The sequence below is a fragment of the Cydia amplana genome, chromosome 9 (genome assembly GCF_948474715.1).
Source record: "Cydia amplana chromosome 9, ilCydAmpl1.1, whole genome shotgun sequence".
Taxonomy (NCBI): Eukaryota; Metazoa; Arthropoda; class Insecta; order Lepidoptera; family Tortricidae; genus Cydia; species Cydia amplana.
In genome coordinates, this window is record NC_086077.1 from 11,328,284 (window position 1) to 11,346,410 (window position 18,127).

The following is an 18,127-nucleotide window of genomic DNA, read 5'->3' on the forward strand; positions in this document are numbered from 1 at the left end:
AGACAATTTAATACCATATGCTAGTGACCAAATCTAACGAAACTCTTTTGTTCCAGATGAACTTCCGCTCAATCGGACGCAAGCGCTTCGCTCACCTCTCTGAGACCCTGGACGAGATCCACGTGGACGCCAACGTGCCCTGGGGCGAGGACACGCTCTTCACGCTCGAGTTCCGCGCCGACGAGGGCGGCAAGTACGCCATACACACCTGCAACAACAAATACCTCAGCGCTGGAGGGAAGGTGAGGAAGCCATCTTCATTCATTTGTTGACAGCTTGGAGACGCTAGCGCTTCGCTTACCTCTCTGAGACCCTGGACGAGATCCATGTGGACGCCATCGTGCCCTGGGGGGAGGACACGCTCTTCACGCTCGAGTTCCGCGCCGACGAGGGCGGCAAGTACGCCATACACACCTGCAACAACAAATACATCAGCGCTGGAGGGAAGGTGAGGAAGCCATCTTCATTCATTTGCTGACAGCTTGGAGACGCTAGCGCTTCGCTCACCTCTCTTGAGACCCTGGACGAGATCCATGTGGACGCCAACGTGCCCTGGGGGGAGGACACGCTCTTCACCCTCGAGTTCCGCGCTGACGAGGGCGGCAAGTACGCCATACACACCTGCAACAACAAATACCTCAGCGCTGGAGGGAAGGTGAGGAAGCCATCTTCATTCATTTGTTGACAGCTTGGAGACGCTAGCGCTTCGCTCACCTCTCTGAGACCCTGGACGAGATCCATGTGGACGCCAACGTGCCCTGGGGGGAGGACACGCTCTTCACGCTCGAGTTCCGCGCCGACGAGGGCGGCAAGTACGCCATACACACCTGCAACAACAAATACCTCAGCGCTGGAGGGAAGGTGAGGAAGCCATCTTCATTCATTTGTTGACAGCTTGGAGACGCTAGCGCTTCGCTCACCTCTCTGAGACCCTGGACGAGATCCATGTGGACGCCAACGTGCCCTGGGGGAGGACACGCTCTTCACGCTCGAGTTCCGCGCTGACGAGGGCGGCAAGTACGCCATACACACCTGCAACAATAAATACCTCAGCGCTGCAGGGAAGGTGAGGAAGCTTTTTTCATTCATTTGTTGGCAGCTTTTAGTAGAGTCATAGAAGTGTGATCTTCATAGATTTCTACAAAACAGATGACAATAGGCTACAGTGAGGCTACATGACATTTTCATTTATGGTATCAATCGATCGGGTTTGTTTTTAGGATCAAATGTCTATATGGGACCCATTGCATTAAAGTAACACAAAAGTCAGAAATTGTAGTCAAAGGCCGACAGTCGCACTGCACTCGCGAAACGCCCTAAACAAAAAGATAAGGGAACGTGACGTCAAGGTCTCTGGGGCTCCCATCTTGTAGTATGGACAAAACAAGAAAATTGCGTTTTTGTCGGTGAAATATTGCGTTTATGTATAAAAAAAATTGTTTTGGATGAAATGTAAGGAATCGAATGGTAGGTACCCTTACTTTTATCGTTTTTGGAAGTTAAAAAAAAACTTAAATTTTGAAACTTTCAGGTCCTGTAGTTTTGTAATTTTTCAGTATTTTATTTTAATATCCACATTATTGTGGTAAATTGCTCGTTTGCTATCTATTTTACTAGATTTTGTTATAAAATTCAACATGTGTCATCATCCCTATTCACTTGCACGAGCTTCAAGTCAAACATACGTCTACGTCTGATTTATAGGTCTGGTTGTTAGTCTGTAGTTAAGTGAAGTCACTATGTCACTAATCCATTGCTTGAAAAAGTCTGCTGGTCGGTACGTCGTCATTTACCAGAGATCATCACTAAATCTCCTAATTCATCTTAATAAGATGCGAAAGTGAAGTGAGTATTACAGATAGCACGCAGACTTTAAAGTTAGACAACTTCACAAACAGCTAAATAAAACTGGCTTTCTCCTAATTAAGAACCGCATAGTTATCGAACAAAAGAACTACGCATACCCATCGAACCTATATTGTTATTCTCGCATATGCATAGTCACAACCTCATAAATTTAGCATTATCAGCACTTTCCCACAAAGCCGGCCTCGCTTGAACCGTAATGCATACAAACATCGATTGTGTGCTGTCTCTCAGTCCCACTTACATCGAAACCCATAGTAATTGTCTCCAATAAATAAGTAATGTGTAAATACGTCTCGGTCGACTCCAGCGCAGCTGTGTCAATTGTCAGGGCGACGCTGCGCCAACAAAATAATGCAAATTTGTGATAAGTGGTTAACTATTCCTTCTATTCTATTTCTGGCTATGTACTTATTTGTAAAGTTGAAAAATATGCCTCCCACCGAAACACACTGTTAACTTATGCCTGGTTTAAAAATATTACTCTTGTTAAATATTGGTGTTATTGTCTTCTGTGTATGTAAAATATTGTATAAATTGCATAGAATATTACATATAAAACTACCAGACAACCTACAAAATGACGTTTGAAAAGCATTGCCATCAAGCAAATATTTCAGGCCAAGATCAATGCCGTATTTTAGCAATCTTGCCTGACCTAGGTTTCTTTACTATGTGTAGTAGGCGCGTGTCAGTGATGCATAATTTCCATTGAACACACCCGTTTTCCATGCATAAAGCACATTTATGATTTATCTGGTTTCCATTTGTCAATTACACTCTTAAGAATCTTGTAATGATGAAAACAATGGAGTTTGTAATCATAAAAATTACGTTGGTGTTGATAATCAAAGGCATAAACGGTGCGTAGCACGAACGCGGCATACGATAGAATAATAACAAGCTGTTTATTGTTTTCTTCCCATGGGGCTACATTAGTTTACAAGATGACAATACGGGACTAACTCATCGAATGAACATGTGGCGTCGTTATGAACTGTATTCAGCTAAAGAAAACTTACCAATAATTAGGTCGTCTGTTTCTAATGCAAACTCTCAGTTAAGCATACGAGTTCTAAGCTATTGTTAATGGGCTGACATTCATTCAGATACTTTCTCCTCTTTTTTTCCAATCATGATTCAAACTAAATAACAGTATTATATTTACGTGACTCCACACAATATAAGTTTTTAAAGAAGTACCGACGTACTTAAGAGCTAGGTTTGGGCACTGATAATAGCAGTGTTGGCTTGTCCCAAACGTTAAAGCAATTGACTATTTTTACCCATTAACCATCATAAATTGAACCGTAAACTGTAATCGTCCGTTACAGTTTATGGTTTAATTTATACTGGTTAATGGTCAATTGCAAATAACGTTCGGCCAACACGGGATAATAGGTACCATCATTTCATCGAACCTCACCTTTTCAACAGCTCCTGGACAGCTGTACCCCCGCCTGCCTGTTCAGCGCCGAGTACCACGCGGGAGCGCTGGCGCTCCGCGACGGGTCCGGCGCCTACCTCGCCCCCATCGGCTCCAAGGCCGTCTTGAAGACGCGCTCCACCGCTGTCACGCGCGACGAGTTGTTCTCTCTGGAGGACAGCTTGCCTCAAGCGGCATTCGTAGCTGCGTTGAACGACAAATACGTCTCTGTTAAACAAGGTATGTTTCTCTTTATGTGGTAAAATCCGTGTTAGCCTAAGCCGTATTAGGCTAACCTTCCCTTCATAGGCCTTTATCTTATGCTCACTTGTGATATCCTTAATATGAACGTACATAATACGTAACGTTCCTATATTTTTATATTTGACACCTAGCTAATCTTTAAAGAATAAATACACTCGCCGTACATTTACATTCAACTTAATATTCTTGAATGTAAAGAGAAATAAATCACTTCTACCTATCAGTCGTACATTAAACCGGCACACAGCTAATGAAGCAACATGTAGCAAAACAACTAGATCGAAGTAAGTAATCTAGATGCTATCAATAACCCATTGATTCCGTAATTGCGGAACCAGCCAGACGGGCAGACGTGAAAGTTAATTGCGATTGATTGTAGGGGACTGTGGGAAGTGCATCTGTTTCCTGCAGATTTACGTAAAGCCTTTGTCTAATGTCTGTCAATCACTGTACACGCATTGACAAGAACTACATTTGGTTATTAAGTTGAAAATTAGACGTCCCGGTTTCAATCTGTACCCTGTACCTATGCCTAATGATCACCTGTATTTGTTCGTGGATGATTCCATGTGAAACTAATTTATCTTATCTTGTATACATGTCGGCGGCAGATCGCAAAATCGGGCATATCGAGATATTCCTAGGCATATCATGAAACGCCGCCATTTCATGATCTGACTAAGATTAACCCAGGCATATCACGATCTGCCTTATAAAAGAGGCGGCAGATCGGATATAGAATAAGAATTGCTTGAATCTGGATTAAATCTAACACGGAATCATGTTTTTAATGCATTCCCCAATGTTGGGTCCCCAAAGGGGCTGTAATCAAAATCCACTTGCCAGTTATCTAGTATTTTATTGCACTAGTGTTATTATACAGATTATAATGTTACAATAAGAGCTTCAAACATGTACCCTGTAAGGACATAGCATCTATGCCAGAGGAGATCTGTACCCAGCGGTGGGATGAATCCAAACCAACCGCCTCTAGTTCGAATCCCCAAATTTCATGTTTATATGCGTGTCCTATTTGCTAATCCCATCTCCAAGCAGTTTCCAATTCTAAAAGTTGCAAAAACTTCCCACTTCACCCAGCTTTTCAATAACAATAGCCACTCCAGAAGAACATGTATCTATTGTCTTACTTTTGAATGCATTTTTGCAATCGATGCTTCCATCCGATTTCACATTGCACCGAATTGTTTGTAAACAAGTGCCGGTAACTCGTCAATCTCGTCATTTCTACATCTCGCCCAGCGTCCACTATTGTCTCAAACGTGTTTGCATTTCTCAAGATGCGTTTATGCTTCTTCTCCGAATGCAGTAACGATGCATTGTTGTGGTTCCACTTAATAACATTACTCTCTTGTATTGTTTGAATGAAATTCCTTTTAATGGCTTAACTCTGGAGAAATGCCGTCCGGATTGAAGTATTGTGCGGTGAAATTATTATGTGGTAACGCGGTGTTGTGGTATCGCATACATTATGTTTTAGTTTCACCCTCGTTGGGCTGGGCTTAACTTGTAAGCGGAATGAAAATATGTTTAAACAATAGTTTGTGTAAGTTAAAACCTGGGTAGAAATTGTTTCTAGGCTTTTCTCTACACACCGACTTCATCATATTTTCTGTAAACATTTTCAATCTGATGTCACAATTTCTTCCCACATCTTAAAATGTTATCTTTCATTACGAAAACGACCCGGCACGTAGTTATATGAAGCTCATGTTCTATTGTTTATCGTTGGGGATAGACATCTGTCACGTACCTACCGATAAGTGTGTAAGTGTAAGACAGACGCATGTCTTATCGATCAATGTTTTAAACGTGATCATACATTTGATAACAATTTAGTAATAAACCCAGAATAAACCATTACTTTGCACAAACCTACAACCGATTTTCGACCACTCAATGAAATAATAGAACTAAATTCAAAACTATATCATACCATCCCCTTACTTATCTCAGGCGACTGGAGAGGAAGCTATAAATATGCAAATAGAGACAAGTGGACGAACAACCTTAGCTCTGATGTTTAGTCACGCGCCGCCGCTTCTAGCTCACGACTCGATAGGGAGCGTATATTAAGCCTGTAAAAGTACATATAGTAGTACATAATAGTTATCATAGTGGCAAAACCGTGGCGAAATAGCTATATAGTTCAAATATGTCATCATATAACATTTTTTTTCCGGCAAGCATATTTTTTCTGTGGAGGTCTAGGTAGCTAGGTCTAGTGGGTACATAAACCAACAGCCGGGCTAGCACATGATTGACGCGACAGTATCTCGCGGCGAGATAGACTACCCGTTCCTCTTTAATTCATACATTTAGAAAAAGACGGGTAGTCTATCTCGCCGCGAGATACTGTCGCGCCAATCATGTGCTAGGCCTACTGGTACTCCTGTAAATGCAAATACAGTCGAGTGGCCGCGTTGCCCTATCCCTGATGTGTAGTCACGAATGTCACGATCCTACAGACGTAGATGTTCATCAGTACAGTAGATATACTAGAGATGAATAGAGTTGTAATTTATTACACGATTGTTTTGGTTTTTGTATCAAAGTGTTATAATTAACCAACAGCACACTTCCTTTTACAAAGCTCAATAGAAAGAATGAGATCTAAAAATCTCACGTCGAGAAACACCACAAGGGTTATTAAACTTCATTTTTTCATTATTGTAAACAAACCATAGGTACTGGTAAACAAACTAGGAAGTGCTGGCCAGGGATTACGAACCGCGGTATGCGAGTAAAATGTTAACGATCACATTTCGTATAAGTATTGCCGGCTCAGAGCGGCTCCCCTTTGTACAAAACTGCTTACTAATTAGCTATCCATTGCCTTCTCTTGCTAATTTTACAACCAGACACATAATACATAATTAAACTTTTTTTTTAAGTAGTTTTTATTTCGTGGGAAAATGTTGGAAAAATTTGGGGGGATGTTAAAAATTACAGCAGCCAGAAGCATATTTTTTGATGAAATTAAATCGTTACACTCCACAATCCAGCCAATCGTTTGCGCCGTAGCGTAAATACAATAGGTACCTACTTAATTACTCTAATTAGGTAGGTCCTTAGAACATTTCAAAATTTACTCCACTTTCATGTCTAAATATATTATGAAATAAATTCTAGAGCCGGTCAAGTTTATACCTTTACTTATTTAGTTTTAGTTAAGACCTCACAGGCATACTTACACCGGAACGAGGAAAGTTCTATTTCGATGTTGGTTTGTTTATTAAATCGGTTTAACGTACTCTGTAGTCTGTACTACGCGATCATCTACCGTTATGATCTGGGATGATAAAAATACACTTGACTAAACTTACTTAGCTTTGCAGTGAATCACACAGTTGTCTCTTTTGATACAGCGATTAATTCTTTGGCATACCAACCTAGGGGACCACCGTTATACATGGTATTGCATGCTTATACGAGCTTGGACCTGTATAATAAATAACCTTCCTCCCTTCCTTTTGTAGTCATGGATGATGACGGACTCTCACTGTTGATGCGAACAGCTATCAATCTGTTCTACTCATTTACACACATCTTCGAACCTACATTTGTTCTGTTTTCAAACTAATCTTCGGAGATGCATCGCCTATATCCCATGGGGATGTCGTTCAAACGCGGTCTAATTAAGGGCTTAAGTAATGATGATGAATGCCAGTATCTTGCCATAGCAACACGTCGCGAGATAGCGACTGCGCAAAAACCGCGCAGCGCATTGTGCGCGCTTTCCCGCGTTTCTCTCACGGATGCCTGCGCGCGAGTCGATCTACATCGTTCATTCATTATATCATACGTAATTGAGCCATATTAGAATTTGGGAAATTGGTCTTTCCCCAGGTACTAAAATCACAATTTTCACGAAGGCGTATATGTATGTACATTGGGAACTAGGTAAATAAGGTTCTGAGCATAATCACATTTCTATTTGTGGATCCTAAACGAAGCTACGAACGCGTATTCTTGAAAACAGTTGAATTTTCAGAATAGTTATGACCACAAATCTCACCTGTCTCGTTACCGTTGACTATTACTTTATTATGTAGGTACCTACTACTGACGGTATGTTGTAAATTTGTCATGGAAGCGAGCATCTAAAGTACCTAAGTAATGATTATGAACCAATGATATCCAATGAAACAAAGTGAAGTGATAAAAGCTCAGTTAATTACTGCTCGGTCATCGGCACCTGATATCACTAACGGACTTTGCTGCATAGCATAGAATGTATACAGTAGGTAACTAGGGCTACCATTTGAGGCATGCATTAGGACGATTTTGTGAAGTGTAATTTTTTATTAAACCTAGTAATTGCCAACTTAAAAACTTGCATTTACCGACCCCATACATTATTTGACCTGTACATTAAGTACTTCTAAGATCGGTCAAATTTTATATACTATAACTGAACAAACCATAAAATCTGTACACTTTAACTCAACGTTCTCGACTCGTCCTTAACGTTCCAGTACAAGGCAGTCGTTGAATTGATTACCACTATTACCAGTAAAGTTTTAACGATAATGTCTTTCGTTGTAACGCATAAAGCGTCTTATCGAGCGCAGCGCTGCGCGGGCGACGCCCGATCAAGCGATACGCATTAGGGCTGTCACAACTGAAATAAAACCAGGAACAATCAAACGTGAATCGCTAGTGTACTTGCAATGTAATGTTTTGGTTTGTACAAATATTAGCTACTCTTGTAAGTGTCCATCATCACGGTCCACGACCTTATGCAATTTGTATTAAGGTTTACGAACTGTCAGTCAGTCTGGGCGGTGTGTACAACTCGAGGCCATAAGTAACTGATGATCTCAGTTGTTGTCTATAAAAGCAGTCGATATAGTGACACAGTATTTCATAGAAGTTTGACGTTTATAATAACACTTACACAGTCTGGGCTATCAAAATCGCTGCCAACATAGCTTGGTCTAACTCTACGATCCTTTGGCTGCAACTAGAAAGTTTTAAGATGTTTTAAGATATGACTTTGCTTTTTTCATGTGTAATAGATATGTTCAACCCTAACGCGCAACGCCTTTCGACCTCGCCAATGCAAAACTGCAAGCTCACCGATATGGCAACAGTCTGCACGACGCCATTCACTATTCAACACAATTTAATGGGCTTTGGAAAGTGGATCCTTTTGAGATATACCCACGTCATTATTAGTAATAGTTTTCTACTAAGATTTTATCATGGGAACCGGACAAAGCACGACGTCGTTGGTTCTAAAACTAGGTAGAAAATAGTTTTAAACGCGTTAACATGAACTTAAAGCGCTGCAAACACACGACACAATATAAATCCAAATTACCTAATCTGTTTTAGTACATTCCATCAGATATATCGGGACGGCCAAAGCCAGGAAACTAGAAGGAAACAAAATATTGATTAAAACGACGAATGAATGTGTGTTAAAGTGTTATATGACGTGTTTAAGTAAGCAAATAAGTCAATTTACCTAATTAGAAGCTCGTTAATTACTATGTTCGTAGAGGATAAGCTGATAGCACGATTAATTGCCAGTCGTCAAGTCGATATGTATCCACTACCCTCTTGAATCAATCCTACAGTCGATTAGCTCCGTTACTCGGTCCGGTGCTTGCGGTCCGTGCATCTCGTTTGACGATGACGCCTAAACAAACCATACACTTGTGTTAGATGGCTGTAACGGAAGGTCATTGTCACATCGAGAGTTGAAGTGTTTGACAAGATGAGATGTATGATACGTAAAATGGCTTTTATAAATGTCACGAATAGGTCGACCTACCGGTAAACTTAACTAAAATGAATAATTCAAATTTTAGCTACATATGTATTACGGTCTTCTAGAGTTGTAGTTTTAGGGTCTTTGACGGTGTTAGGAAAATATTACCTAATTGGACAGGGCATTTTAGCATCAATCCTATTCCTATCTCAATTAATTATCGGAAGGATTGCTACCTAAAATATTGAAATAGGTACTTAACTTTTGCTACTTTGACATAGGCACTGTCCCTCATTACCGAGGATCGTGACCACTTGGTTTTGCAGCTTCTGTGATGTGTCTCCATCGGTCGCGATGTCCCGTAACCCTCACCTTGATGGAGTTGGCCTGAGGTGGCCTATAGGTACTACATATATAATAGATATAAGCTTGCCTTTTCTAACAAGCTTTCTCACCTTTCCAGGTGTGGACGTAACAGCGAACCAGGACGAGATCTCGTCCCACGAGACCTTCCAGCTGGAGTTCAACTGGGCCACGAAGCGCTGGTACATCCGCACCATGCAGGACCGCTACTGGACGCTCGAGACTGGCGGCGGTATCCAGGCCGCCTCGGATAACAAGTAAGGACATACATATTGTTGTCTACATGACGATAAACGGGCTTTTTCTAAAATAAATATCGAAAACCCGATTCTTTCAAATCTGGACATTCTTGGGCTCATTCTACTCAGAATCGACAGCACTCTCCATCCTACCATTAAAAAAAGATGTCCCAAAATGTCCATTCCATTACGTCACGTTTTTAGTATGAGAAATTTTTTCACTTGTATGTAACGTGACGTAGTGGAATGTACAATTTTCATACAAAATTTTGGGACAATTTTTTTTTATCATCAGGATTGATTATGCTAGTGATTCTGAGTTGAAAGAACCCAAAAACACCAGGATCTGGGAGAATCGGGTTTTCAATATTTATTTTAGAAAACGCCCAAACAGGTAGCGTGGGTGGTGTTCTACAGTCAGCAGCAGAAGTTGCTAAGCGGGCCAGGTGTTCATAATGATCTTGACGCGACTTTATTGTTAAGAGAATAAGAGCGTGTCAAGGTAATTTTTAACACCTCGCCCGCTTAGCAACTTTTGCTGCTGACTGTAAGTACATCGCTAATGAATAGTAATGATTGACATACTATATGAATTGGACCCCATGTTGATTCTTCTCACTGTAAAGTAAACGTGTGTATTAAATATGTGGGGTGATACCCGCCAGGGATGTTGCGGATGCAGATTTTTTGACATCCGCGGAAGCGGATGCGGATGTCAAAATTAGGTACTTAGAAAACGTCAAATATTACATTTTTAGTATTTTTTTATTTAAAAAAAAAAGAAACGTTTAGTATTTGAGCAAGTATATAGGTGCGTTATATTTAATAAACAGTAACTTCGCCGACTTTTCTGGATCTAGACGATTTCGTTACAGGTAATGACGAAATTACCTAGCACTTACGCCGCCGCTAAGACGTCCCTGTACCGACTTGTTCGACATCCGCATACGCATAAGCTCCGATTTTATGCGGATGCGGATGCAGATGCGGATGTTGAAAATAATGCGGAAGTTCCGCGGTTGCGGATGCGGATGTTCGCAACATCCCTGATACCTGCATTTCACTGTGGCGAGGGAGTCGTGCCTTTTCTATATTTACTTATAATATTGCGCGTCAAAAGGCATTCTCGTAACGTACTTAATGTATCCTCGATTAAAAAGTGTAAGGGTCTCCCCAAACTTATCGACGCGGAATCGGCAATGCCAATAGAAATGAAACTTTATGTCCACGCAATAAGAGCGAAAAAGACGCCGACGCGTCGGCCGTCGACGGCCGAACGGAGCCGAACCGAACCTTACCTGTTTATGCTGTTTACTATCGGCTTTCGCCGAATCCGCGTCGATAAGTATGGGGAGACCCTAACTGTAACATTGCAGGTCGTCGAACGCTCTGTTCGAGCTGGACTGGCAGGGCGACGGCGCCGTGGCGTTCCGCGCCAACAACGGCAAGTACCTCATGACCAAGCGCTCCGGACACCTCTACGCCAACGCGGACACCATCGACGACAACTGCAAATACTACTTCTATCTCATCAACAGGTCAGTTGTGCAGGTCACTACTTAGTATGCAGTAGCACAGAATAAATAATAATACCTACATACTAGGTACACAAGATTCAGTCTCTAACAAAACGCGACAGATATCACAGCTAGGTTCCGTAGCGGTGCGCGGCAACTAAGTACTATGGCTAGACACCAAAATTGGTGTGGTCCGCATGTACTTATAGGTACTTGTAGCGACGCGACGAAATCGCGGAGTGAGCCATGCCTGGCAGTTGTTTCGAAGGGACTCTCTATTCAATGTCATTTATTTCACACACATAAGTTTACAGTACCAAACCAAGACACTTAGACGGTATATAAGTACAAGTGGTAGAACCATAGCTCCTTTCTGAGATATACTGAAGCTTATAAAGTTTATCTCGCCCAATAATGGCGGATTGAGATTGTAATGTGATGTGATCTAGTATCTTGTCTCTCAGTGCTGCCACCTAGTCAGTAGTCATTAGTAATCACAAATGTATGTAGTTACATTATGAAAAACGCTGAATTGTTTTTTAAATCTTGCTTAACTTGATTTCAATTAAATTCCAAATTTGACCCATAGATGATCCGCCTTGACGGTCCGCCTCGCGATAAAATTGCACCGCCAAGCATTGCTGTCTATGTAGACGTGCCTAACGCAAGACAAACGCACTTGCGGCCGCAATACCTCGGGCGAGGCCAATTTCCATGCAGGGCAGCTCGTTCTGTGCGCGCATGATAACACTTGTTCGTATTATGATCATAACGAACAGTATAATAAAGATGTTTCTGAAACATGAAAATTCAATCGCCTCTTAACTTTTCACAGGCCTATTCTGGTGCTGAAGTGCGAGCAAGGCTTCGTGGGGCCGAAGGGCGTGCGACTCGAGTGCAACAAGGCCAACTACGAGACCATACAGGTGGTGCGCGGACCCAAGGGAGCCGTATACTTCAAGGGTGAGTTATTTATCTCTTTAAAGGCCTGTGCACACCGGCTGCGTGTGCGTGACGTGCGCGTGCGGCGTTGTAGTATACAGATCCTTATGAGAGACGGCACACCGCTCGCGTGACGTGTGCGTGTGCGGCTCTAACGTCCAACAGTGCACGTCACGCACACGCAGCCGATGTGCACAGGCCTTAAAACGACGGCTATTTAAATATTCGATCTACGCATTGACCTAAGTATGCAACTTCTATACACATTTTATTTCCACTTCTACAAGGTTTAAACCTTGTACCCATCATATTGTAGCGTCAAACCTTCCACAGCGGAATTTGCTATTAATGTCCCATACAAATAAAAATATGGGACTCGATTCCGATTAGGAGTAGGAAATAGAACTTACACCTACTTTAGGATCAATTATATGTCATGTATATTATAATATCGTTAGAAAGCTAGATATAGTTTGCAATCATAAGTACTGCAGCAGAAATATGGAGTCCAAAGATCTGGAAAGTCTGTACCTGTACATAGGATACCGGACTCGACCAATAACTAAACTCGCTGCGGCAGAACGGACATTCGACGAGCTAAACGAAATTGATATCAAAATAAAGTTTACTTATAAGTTTTGTTTAAGATTTGTTTCATTTTAGTTTTAATTTTAACGTTTAGTTTCTTTTTTTTCTCCATTGTGTTTGTAATTGATAGGATCTAAATATAAACTTAATTAAGATTAAACATGTTAATAGATATAACTCGATAAATAGTTAAAACTGAGAAAAAAAAAAGTTGATAAGATTACCTTTATTTCCAGGATCAAACGGCAAATACTGGCACGCGGACGGCGAATCAGTAACCATGGACTCTGACACCCCGCAAGGCTTCCACCTCGAGCTGCGTGAACCCACCCGCCTCGCCATCCGCGCCGCCGCCGGCCGCGAGTACCTCGCCGCCGTCAAGAACGGCAACTTCCGTCTAGCGGGTAAATATCAACCTTATGTTAGTAGTGTTAGAGTTGCTAATGGCACTTGAGGCTCCCACGTTGACGTAAAAATCCTTGTAAGTGTAAGGCCTGAGTGGACGCTCGAGTTGGGCGTGCGGCGGGGCGGGGCGTGCAGCGTGCATGTTAAACAAATGCAAGCGTATAGGAGCGGCCTTAGTGCACGCTGCTCCTTATCAATACAAATGAAACTTATGTAAATTTCTATTTTCCCCCATTAGTCAAAGAGTACCTACAGGTTTAAAAAAAAAAGTTCAGGAATCTAAACTCAATGTTCGTCATCGTGCCATGGAATCTGATATTCTAGGTAACATATTGCATTAAAACTACGACACTGCGCTCTAAAACTCGAAAACCAGTGTAAGGCTTGAGTGGACGCTCGAGTTGGGCGTGCGGCGGGGCGGGGCGTGCAGCGTGCATGTTAAACAAATGCAAGCGTATAGGAGCGGCCTTAGTGCACGCTGCTCAAATCCCTTGGGAACTCGACGCCACGCTGCACGCCCCGCCGAACGCTCCGCTTCGAGTGTCCACTCAGGCCTTACAGTCTCAGGGACTCATTATAGTTGGTCAAACCAATTTGTTAGTCAGTAAGACCGAGGAAAACTAAACTCATCCTTTTCTAAAGGGTACTAGTGTAAGACAAAGATAGTATGATTCTCTCTGTCTATGTTTGAAATAAGACAGTCCTTTGACAAACTATATGTATGAAATCGCGTGTGTACTATCGCGTCTGTGGGACTTAGAGGTAACTTTTTGATCGTTCGCCGGATTCAAGCGGATTTATCGCTTGTTTTGCTTGATTACAAATATAAAACTACACATTGCCAGTTTTTTTTCTCTATTTCATCGTTTATTTACCAATTGAAAACCGAATTTTCTAATGGAAACGTTTTATTTGCAGGCACCGACATCAGCACGGCCACGCACTGGGAGTATTAGATACGTCATCAACAAGAGATTCCTTTGGACGAACCAGCGTTGGATACTCGCAGCATACATTGTTGATGCAATCAAGACCCTGTATGAAGAACCTATTTTAACCTAGTAAAAATCTTGTTAAAATATTGGTAAGAGCGTGACCAATGTTTACACAAAGTTTTTTAGAACTCCACTGTGTAATTTGTTTACAATTTTGACTGCAACAACAGTATCAAAGACTGTTTTAGGGTCTTTTAGACGTGGATCAATGTCCATGCTCACTGTAGTAGTAAGTTTTTTATAGATTTTCTACGGCGTTAGTTAAATGGTTCGCTCAAATGAATCTCCTTAGAAATAAACCGTAAATTACAAACCAGTTCACGTAATCTTCCATAGCATACGAGACTAAACGGTTGGCTAATCGAATTCCAGTTCCCGCGTGAACAATCGTGTGTGACCGCTCAGTTGACGCCATTTTAAAATCCCAGCGGCCATTTTGTTTCAACAAAATGGCGGCCTCCGAACGACCCAAACCGCTGGTTCTATGGAGAATCAACTGCCAATAGTTTGGTAAAGAAAATAGTAAAAACGGGAATGTTGCCCAATGTTCACTCATTGTCGTTATACATTTCGGCAAAAAAAAAAGGAAAAAGGATTCAACTGCAGCGGCGCTCGTTTTTGCATTTAGTATGATTAAGGTACTGTCCGCGTCGCGGGTGTGATCGTTCGCTTCACTATAATCGTAATTATTTTAACATCATTTAGATCTGTCTACGCTTGCTTAAGATATTTTACCCTTGACCATCTCGGCTTCGATTATTTATTATTAGAGTTATATTCGGAACGTATATTTTCGAGATTTATAGGTAGTGTCTAGTCGGTGGATTATACGGTTTACGTATTCGCGTAGGATCGTGAGACTGAAGCCTACAGCAGTGGAACTCTGACCTAAGTTAAGTTGAGGGCTCACGCAATACCGGCCGCGCGCTGTGCGCTCCGGGTCTACTCAGAACCGCTACATTTGAGACACCAGAGTTGGTGCGATCGCATTGCCAGCATTTTAACTGAAAATTTTAACCTTATACGTTTTGGGTACTCATATTATCCAATATTTCTATAGTCGGTAGGCCCTAAATCCAGCCCAGCGCAAGCGCGTCTGGCTAACTAATAAACTAAAATAACGATAAGTAAGTTAGGTTATTTAAGTATAGAGTAAGGCGAATGCCGCTTCCAATATAATCGTCCATTCCACGCTTCATGGGGTGTTTTATACATTTATATAACCGGTGCATTGTATATAAACGATCGACGTTTACTCAGATAATCTCTGTTCTTAATACTTGGGAGCGTGTTTTTTTATAATGAACAAAATATGTTTATTGATGTACGCAGAATGCTGATCCTGGATTAATATTTGTACGATAATGTCTTTGTAAACTATTTATGAATAAATTATAATCATATTGTAAAGTGATGTTTTATTTAGCCTTATTGATTATAAGTGATCTGCCGGTACCATATAAAGTACCCTATAAAATAAAATTAGCAGCTGAAATTCAGTTCACGTTTACCCATAAGGCTATTGCACTCACTACCAGGGATGTTGCGAACATCCGCATCCGCAACCGCGGAACTTCCGCATTATTTTCAACATCCGCATAAAATCGATGCGGAGCTTATGCGGATGCGGATGTCGAACAAGTCGGTACAGGAACGTCTTAGCGGCGGCGTAAGTGCTAGGTAATTTCATAATTACCTATAACGAAATCGTCTAGATCCAGAAAAGTCAGCCAAGTTACTGTTTATTAAATATAACGCACCTATATTCTTGTTCAAATACTAAACGTTTCGTTTTTTTTTAAATAAAAAAATACTAAAAATGTAATATTTGACGTTTTCTAAGTACCTAATCTTGACATCCGCATCCGCGGATGTGAGCCTTTAAAAATCCGCATCCGCGGATGTCAAAAAATCGGCATCCGCAACATCCCTGCTCACTACATTGTTAAATGTGGCGAACAGCCCTGAATCAACGCAGTGTAACTGTAATTGCACCAAGACGACCTCGAATACTATCCGAGCATTCTTGGCTAGAATTATCTGTAAAACCTCTGCCCACCTAAACTGTCATTCAATAGAACTTGCGAACTATGTAAACAAAAGTTACTAGTAATTTGACATTTGGTGTCAATTTTAGTATGGTGGTTTGTTTACATAGTTAGCAAGTTCTATTGAATGACATTTTATGCTCATCACGCTGCCGCGATGTTGCCCGCTCCGGCGTCGCGATTACAGCCTAGCAAAAAAGGTAGAATTTAAAAAGTGGCGTCACTGTAGTGTCGTCCCGTTTTTCTTAGATTGATTTGAAAGGGACGACACTACAGTATTGCTACTTTTTAATTTCTACTCTTTTTTGCCAGGCCATAAATAATCGTGACGCTCCATACTTTCATTTGACTCGCGCCAAAAAACCGACAAAATAGGGAGCGGTGCGCATGATGACTAGCGCGGCCACACTACGTCTCTGCCTACATCCCAATCCTAGAATTCTCGAACTTGCATTTTTCTTGCATTCTCTAAAGGCCCCAGTACACAATGGGCCATTGCCGGCCACTCCAATGGACGCAGCCATGCGGTAGAATGAGATAGTAATATCACTTGCTCCCTCTAACGCATAAATGAATGCGTCCCTTGAGGCCCCAGTACACAGTGGTGAAGGATGGGCCTTCCCACGCCGGCGCCATTGTGTACAGGGGCAATGGTATACAATGGCGGACGACCGGCCGCCGTCAGTTGTCAGCCGTGGTGGGCAATCGGGAAGTTGTCGGTTTTTTTGGCACACTTCAAAGGAATCGTGGCGTACCGTGGCCTGTGGTGTTCACACAGTCGCCATTGTTTATTTAGTTTGACGTAAATACTACTAAATACGCTGTCAGTTTGAGAGAGACCCGCTGTTGTGTATATTGTATGTATATGTATATGCATCATTTAATTGTGTGAACACCTACGTGATATTAGCCTACAGTTGCGTATTGCAAAGCATGGCTTGGCGTGGACATTCCTTCACCACTGTGTACTGGGGCCTTTGGAGCAATGGAGTGGCCGGCAATGGCCCATTGTGTACTGGACTGGGGCCTTAACGAATTTATAGCTGGTTAAGCAGATCTTGTCAGTAAAAAAAGGCGCGAAATTCAAATTTTCTATGGGATGATATCCCTTCGCGCCTACATTTTTCAAATTTGCCGCCTTTTTCTACTGACAAGATCAGCTTGAGCAGCTATATAGCCAGTTTAAACTCTCGCGCGAGCCACGAGACGAGCCTCGAGCCGCGCCACGAGACGCGAGTGTAAGCGGTGGGCTCGCGGCTCGTCTCGTGGCTCGCAAGCTCGTCGAGCTAATATAATTTAAACACTAACGGCACGGCATAAGGTTTATAACCGAATGACAAGCCGAACGCGAGTGTAAGCGGTCGACTCGCGTGTCGTGGCGCGGCTCGCGGCTCGTCTCGTGGCTCACGCGAGAGTCTAAATTAGCTAATAGATTTTCTGGGAACCCCCTTATTCACATGCTGCGAATTGCGATGGCTATTGGAGCATGTTTAGAAACCTAGTATTTTTTCTTCTTTAAAACAAGATATGGTAAAAAAAGATTTCTTACTAAATTGTTAAAACATATGGCGAGTATGTACTATGTATTTTGGTCACAGTAGTTATAGATTTGAGAATGAAATGTGAAAATTAGTTAAAATACTCATTCTCACAAGATTTTTTTTATTATAACCGAGAAGTGAAGTAGTGGTTTCTGAACACAACTATATTTCAATTCTAGGAAATGTCAAGCAAGTG

The 18,127-nt window shown here is 41.8% G+C and overlaps 1 protein-coding gene across 1 annotated transcript in view; it reads left to right on the forward strand.

Moving 5' to 3' along the window:
• The window catches only part of LOC134651158 (protein singed), a 54,980-nt gene extending 39,228 nt beyond the window's left edge, over window positions 1-15,752 (forward strand). The window contains exons 5-11 of the mRNA XM_063506195.1: window positions 57-242; window positions 3,304-3,532; window positions 9,757-9,913; window positions 11,272-11,433; window positions 12,248-12,375; window positions 13,179-13,346; window positions 14,266-15,752. Of these exons, the coding sequence (XP_063362265.1) occupies window positions 57-242; window positions 3,304-3,532; window positions 9,757-9,913; window positions 11,272-11,433; window positions 12,248-12,375; window positions 13,179-13,346; window positions 14,266-14,303 (1,068 nt within the window). The 3' untranslated portion in view covers window positions 14,304-15,752. The remainder of the gene's footprint in view (window positions 1-56; window positions 243-3,303; window positions 3,533-9,756; window positions 9,914-11,271; window positions 11,434-12,247; window positions 12,376-13,178; window positions 13,347-14,265) is intronic.
• The last annotated feature ends 2,375 nt before the right edge of the window (window positions 15,753-18,127 follow it).